The following is a 6,278-nucleotide window of genomic DNA, read 5'->3' as shown; positions in this document are numbered from 1 at the left end:
AGGGGCAGGGGGCTCGGTGGGGGGTGCTGGGCTGTAGGGAGTGGGGCGGGAGGATCCCCAGGAGGCGCTGGGCTGCAGGTGCAGGGGGCTCGGTGGGGGGCACTGGGGAGCGGGGCAGGGGGCTCGGCAGGAGGCAGGGGAGATGGTACCTACCGGAGATCATGAAGAAGCAGGAGGCGGGTTTGAGCAGGAACTCCACCCCTTTGCTCAGCGCCATGGTGATGCAGAGGGAGCCCATCACCATCAGGGTGATGCTCAGCAGAGAAATCACGGCTGCTGTGATGTTCAGCTCTGCGGGGGTGGAGCGGGGTGAGACAGAGAGTTACCCCACTCTGGGAGGAAAACCCCCACTGCCAGTCTCCAGTACAGCCCAAGGAACCTTGGCTAGACGGGCCCATGGGTGTGATCTGGGGTAGGGAGAAGGTGGGATATCGGGCTAGATGGGCCCATGGGTGTGATCTGGGGAAAAGAGGAGGCAGGATACAGGGGTAGATGGGCCCATCGGTGCAATCCAGGGGCATCCTAACCTTTTTTCGTCGTTCTCTGGAAAATGCGGGCGTTCTCCCCCGTGCTGAAGAATTTGAAGTAGGAGCAGTTGGCTTCTGGGAAGGGAGAAAGGAAGGTGGAGAAAGAGGAAAGGTATAAACAGGGGCTGGGGGGCAGAGAAGGGGATGGGGAATTAGAGATGGGGAATCAGGAATTGTGAACACTCCGGATGGTCGGGGTGAGTTTGAGGAGAAGGCGTCAGGTGGGGTGAGTTATTAACCCCCTGCTATACCAGCCCTGGGCTCCCTGGACCCCCAGGTCTCCAGTGACCCTCACCCCCCTGCTATCCCAGTCCTGGGCTCCCCCTACACGCACCCAATTCCCCCAAACCTTCCTGCAGGAACCTTCCACCCCAAACTCACTAGCCCCACCCAACCTGCCCCCTTACTTACCCCAGCCCCCAAGTCTTCCTCCCCCACCACCCCAACTCACCCCCACTAGAAATGTAACTCAGGAATTTCACCTTCTGCAGCGAAGTGAGTGTACCAACGCATTCCCCAAAGGGCTGGGAATTGAGGGAAGGAGGGAGATTTATTAACACTCCCCAAATTTCATCACAGATGGGAATTAGCCTGAGAGAGAGAGAGAGACGCAAGGGGGTGGGATGGAGGGGTGGAAGGGTACGGATGGGTGGGTGGGTAGAGGGGGTGAGTGGATGATACAACCAAGTGAGATTTTTTTCTAATATTTTATGACCCCTATCTGTGCATCATTCCCCTCCACTCGCCACCCCAGTGGAAGGGGAAGCGATGACGTTTTCTCTCAGGGCTGGCTAAGAGACACGGGTGGCTGCATGTTGCCTCCCGGTGCAGGTGGAATGAAGATTCACCAAGGAACTTGCTGAAACCGACCCAGGACACCAACGGGGCCAGCAAGACCATGCTGGCTCCCAGGGCGCCCGGATTTCCCCACTCTCCGCAGCAGGCAAAGACCCCAGCTGGAGAAGTAAGGCCGTGGAGGTGTGAGCCGGGATCTCCGGCACCTGGGAACTGACTGAGAGAGAGCTGGAGCTGGAGGCCGGTACAACCCACCATGCCACAGGCTTGGCCTCGGTGGACAATGGCTTCAATTCTGGCTCTTTGTGGTCCAATCCCGTTCCCCCCGGTGCCCAACGCTGTGCTCCAGCTGGGAAACATCCCGGCAACTCTGAAAACGCTGCCTGGACCTCACTGGACATGCTGGGGGAGGCTCTCGGGTCCCTGAGGAGTGGACAGGTCTCTGCCATGAGCCTGTCTCAGTTGGACACGCTGAGCAAGCTCTTGGGGTGAAGCTGGAGGGTGTCTGGGGATGGATGGATGGATGGATGAACGGACGGCTGGAGGCAGGGAGGGAGGAACTGGAGGGGTGGATGGATGGGAGGGGGTGGGGTAGATGGATGGATGGATGGTTGAGGGGGGTCTATGGGATGGATGGATGGATGGTCGAGGGGGCGTATGGAATGGATGGATGGATGGATGGACGGATGGAGGGAGGGAGGAATTGGAGGGGTGGATGGATGGGAGGGGGTGGGGTGGATGGAGGGATGGATGGATGGATAGAAGGATGGATGGATGGAGAAGTGTTTATGGGTTGGATGGATGGATGGAGAGAGGGAGGGCGGGAGGGATGGAGAGGTGTGTATGGGTTAGATGGATGGAAGGATGGATGGAAGGATGGATGGAGAGGTGTGTATGGGTTGGATGGATGGTGGATGTGTATGGGATGGATGGAGGGGTGTGTATGGGATGGATGAATGGTGGATGGGTATAGGATGGATGGATGGTGGATGTGTAAGGGATGGATGGAGGCATGTGTCTGGGATGGATGGATGGATGGATGGATGGACGTGTGTGTCTGGGATGGATGGATGGAGGGAGGATTGTGTGGGGATGGAGGATGTGTGGGGTTGTAGGAGCAGATTTTTCATAGCCCAGTAACATGTTTAAACCACTGCCAGCGGCTGGAATTCCAATTATGCTTATTACTGAAAGTTTCTAAAAGGAGGCGTTTTTGAACCCTTAGCACAGCTGACAGACCCCCTGTGAAGTGAGTGACCTCAAGGAGTAAACATGAACCCCTGCCCTCCTGGCTTGAGTTGTTTTTCCGAAGCACGTGGTTTTGCAAGACGGAAGTCTGGCAATAGTTAACTATTGCTATACAGCTGGTTAACTGATGGAAAATTGCCCACTAGACAGGCTGGAAATCTCCACCCTTAACTTAGCGTTTGCTCAGCAGTTTTGTTAATGAGCAAGCTCTGTAATACTAACAAGATGGGTATTAAAAGGGGACGAAATCTGAGCTCTATGGACACTTGAATGCCTGGACACCTCTCAAGTTCCCCTGGAGACCGCCAGCAGGCCACTGGACGTCTACAGTTATCCACTTGAGACTGTCTCAAGACCCTGGGTAAATATGAATCTGAGATTTTTGGGGGTGTTTTACTAACCTGTTGCGGATGTGTGTGAAGAGCTTAAGACTAAGTAATATATAGCTTTAAGTGAGAGCACTCTATCGGTCAGAGGGCTGAGTCTCCCCTGATTTATTTCCTGACACCACCTCACACAGAATAAAGTTACCAGGAGCTTTGGTTTGAAATAACCCCAGGTAACAGGATGGATGGATGGATGGATGGGTGTGGGGCGGGATAGATGGAGGGATGGAGGGGTTTAATGGGTGGGTGAGGGTGGATGGATGGACAGACGGGTGTGCATGGGGCTAGATGGAGTCTGTTTGGCAGCGGTTGGCAACCTTTCCGAAGTCTTCATTTATTCACTCTGATTTAAGGTTTCGCGTGCCAGTCATACATTTTAATGTTTTTAGAAGGTCTCTTTCTATAAGTCTATAATATATAACTAAACTATTGTTGTATGGAAAGTAAATAATGTTTTTAAAATATTTAAGAAGCTTCATTTAAAATGAAATTAAAATGCAGAGCCCCCCAGACTGGTGGCCAGGACCCGGGCAGTGTGAGTGCCACTGCAAATCAGCTCACGTGCCGCCTTCGGCACCCGTGCCATAGGTTGCCTACCCCTGCGGTATGGGATGAATGGATGTACAGGGATAGACGGAGGGTTGTGTGGGGATGGATGGAGGAGTGTGTGAGGATGAATTGAGGGAGGGAGGGAGGAGTGTGGGGTGGATGGAGGGAGGGAGGAATGGGGGGTGAATTGATGGGAAGGGATGGAGTGGATGGATGGAGGGGTGTGAGGTGGATGGAGAGAGGGGGAGAGATAACGTGCGGAGACCGCGGCCTGAGCTGCCGGTAGGTGAGGAGAGTGGGTCCCATCCTCTTCCTTCACACTTTCCTCCCTTCCTTCCCTCCCTCCTTGCTTCTCCTCCTCCTCCCTTCCTTCCTCGCCTCCTCCTTCCCTTCTTCCCTTTCCCTCTCCTCCCTTCCATACCTCCTTCCTTCCTGCCTTCCCTCTTTCTTCTCTCCCACTCCTCCTTCCTTCTTCCCCCCTCCTCTCTCCTTCTTCCTTCCTACCCCTCCTTCCTTCTTTCCTTCCCTTCTCCTTCCTCCCTGCTTCCTCATTCCTCCTTTCCTTCCTCCCTGCTTCCTCGTCCCCCCTGCACTTTCCTCCCTTCTCCTCCCCTTCCCCCCCTTCCTCCTTCCTTCCTTCCCTTCTCTTCCTTCGTCCTTGCTTACCTCTTTCCTCTCTCCGCTCCCTCCTTCCTTCCTTCCTTCCTACTCTCTTCTTTTCCCTGCTCTCCTACCTTCTTCCTACCTCCTTCTTTCCTTCTCTATTTTCCCTCTCTCCCTCCCTTCCTTCTTTCCTTCCCTCCCCCTCCTTCCTTCCTCCCTCCCTTCCCCTCCTCCATTACTTCATTCACATTCCTCTTCATTATCTTCACTATCACACTATCATTAACATCACCCACCTATATATCTACACCCCATCTAATCAGTCTATCTCATACTAAATTTCTATTTATCATCTTCCTCCCTCCCCCACCCCAACTCCACGAGCCTCCCTTTCAGCTTCACCCCCATCCACCTCCCCTTGACTCTGATAATTTTCACAGCTGGAGTTTCATAAATAACCAGATGCCCTCTCACCTCTCTCACGCTACCCACCCAGGTTCTGATCACTTGGGTCTGTGCAGGGGATCTGGGAGCCAGGACTCCTGGGTTTGTCCTTGACTCTGGGAGGGAAGTGGTTCCTAGTGGTTAGAGCAGCAGGGCTGGGAGCCAGGACTCCTGGGTTCTGTCCTGATTCTGGGAGTGGGAGTGGTTCCATAGTGGTTAAGACACGGCTGGGAGCCAGGACTCCTGGGTTCTGTCCCCTGATTCTGGGAAGCGGAGTGCCTAGTGGTTGAGCAGCAGGGCCTGGGAGCCAGGACTCCTGGGTTCTGTCTCTGGCTTTTGGTCGACGTATTCGGGCGTCTCCACAGGAGTGTTTGCGGTTCTGTCTCTGCGCTTCTTTCTGACGCTGCAGCAGCAGCCGATGGCATCAGCTGAATTCCAGTTTGGCGGAAGGGCAGGGGTAAGACAATGCGTACGAAAGGGACTGGGGCCAGTTAAAGCGCCTCTTGGCTGGAAGGAGTGAAAACTGGAGATCAAGAGCACTGGGAGCTGCTCTGTGCCAGGGTCCGCTACCTCCCAACCGGAAACATTCATCAGCTGGGCATCTGGCCTCACTGAATCCACTGAAATGATGGCCAATTGCCTAAGGGGGAAAGGCCCCGGGCCCCATCCCTGCCCCTCCGCCCCGAGCCAGCCAGTCCCTGCCCTGGCCGGATGGGAGCTCATGCCCCCTGGAGGGAAGGCCTCAGAGCCCATTTCAGAAACCCCTGGAGGTGTCCCGGGGGTTGTCTCCATGTGGATGTGTTTCTGGAATCAGGTAGGGTTGCATGTTTAAAGTGAGATATCTGCGGTCCATTTCCTTCAGCCTCTCCAAGCAGCCCCTCCCCTCCATCCACCCCAGCCACCCTCTTCCATTCACACCCCCATTCCTCCCTCCCTCCCCCTCCATCACACCTCACATCCTCCATCCATCCCCCCCATTCCTCCTCCCTCGTCTCATCCATCCACCCACCCCCTGCCATTCACCCCATTTCTCCCTCCCTCCATCAACCCATCCCCTCCCATCCATCCACCCCATCCCTCCCTTTCTCCATCCACCTCACACCCTCCATCCATCCACTCCATCATTCACCCCCTCATCCTCCTCCCCTCCATCCATCCACTCCATCCCTTCCCATCCATCACCCCCCATTCCTCCCTCCCATCCATCCACCCCGCCCGCTCCCATCCACACCCCATTCTTCCCTCCCTCCCTCCCTCATCCACCCACCCCCTGCCATTCACCCATCCCTCCTCCCATCCATCCACCCCATCCATCCGCTTCCATCCCATCCACTCATCTACACACTACCCTTCCTCCTCTATCCACTTCCACCCCTCCCATCCATTCCACCTCCCATTCCTCCCTCCTTCTGTCCATCCACCCATCCCTCCATCATCCACCTCATCCCTCCCATCCATCCATCCATCCACTCCACCCTGTCCATCCATCTACCACCTATCCCTTCCTCCCTCTAGCACTCCACCCCTCCCATCCATCCACTTCCCATTCCTCCCTCCTCTGTCCATCCACCCATCCCTCCACATTCACCTCACACCCCCTCAATCCACCACCCCATCCCTCCCCCATCCATCTACCTCACACCCCTCCATCCACCTCCCCCCATTCCTCCCTCCTCCATCCACTCCACCACCCATCCCACCCCTCCCATCCATCCACCCCATCCCT

At 55.6% G+C, this 6,278-nt stretch overlaps 1 protein-coding gene across 1 annotated transcript in view; it reads right to left on the bottom strand.

Moving 5' to 3' along the window:
- The window catches only part of CACNG6 (calcium voltage-gated channel auxiliary subunit gamma 6), an 8,850-nt gene that overhangs the window by 1,442 nt on the left and 1,130 nt on the right, over positions 1-6,278 (bottom strand). The window contains exons 2-3 of the mRNA XM_032797334.2: positions 528-602; positions 154-291 (exon numbers count right to left, since the gene is read on the bottom strand). Coding sequence (XP_032653225.1) covers positions 154-291; positions 528-602 — 213 coding nt within the window. The remainder of the gene's footprint in view (positions 1-153; positions 292-527; positions 603-6,278) is intronic.

This window comes from Chelonoidis abingdonii, chromosome 11 (assembly GCF_003597395.2).
Source record: "Chelonoidis abingdonii isolate Lonesome George chromosome 11, CheloAbing_2.0, whole genome shotgun sequence".
NCBI lineage: Eukaryota > Metazoa > Chordata > Testudines > Testudinidae > Chelonoidis > Chelonoidis abingdonii.
Note: the sequence above shows the minus strand (reverse complement) of the source record. Positions and strands in the feature narration are given on the sequence as shown.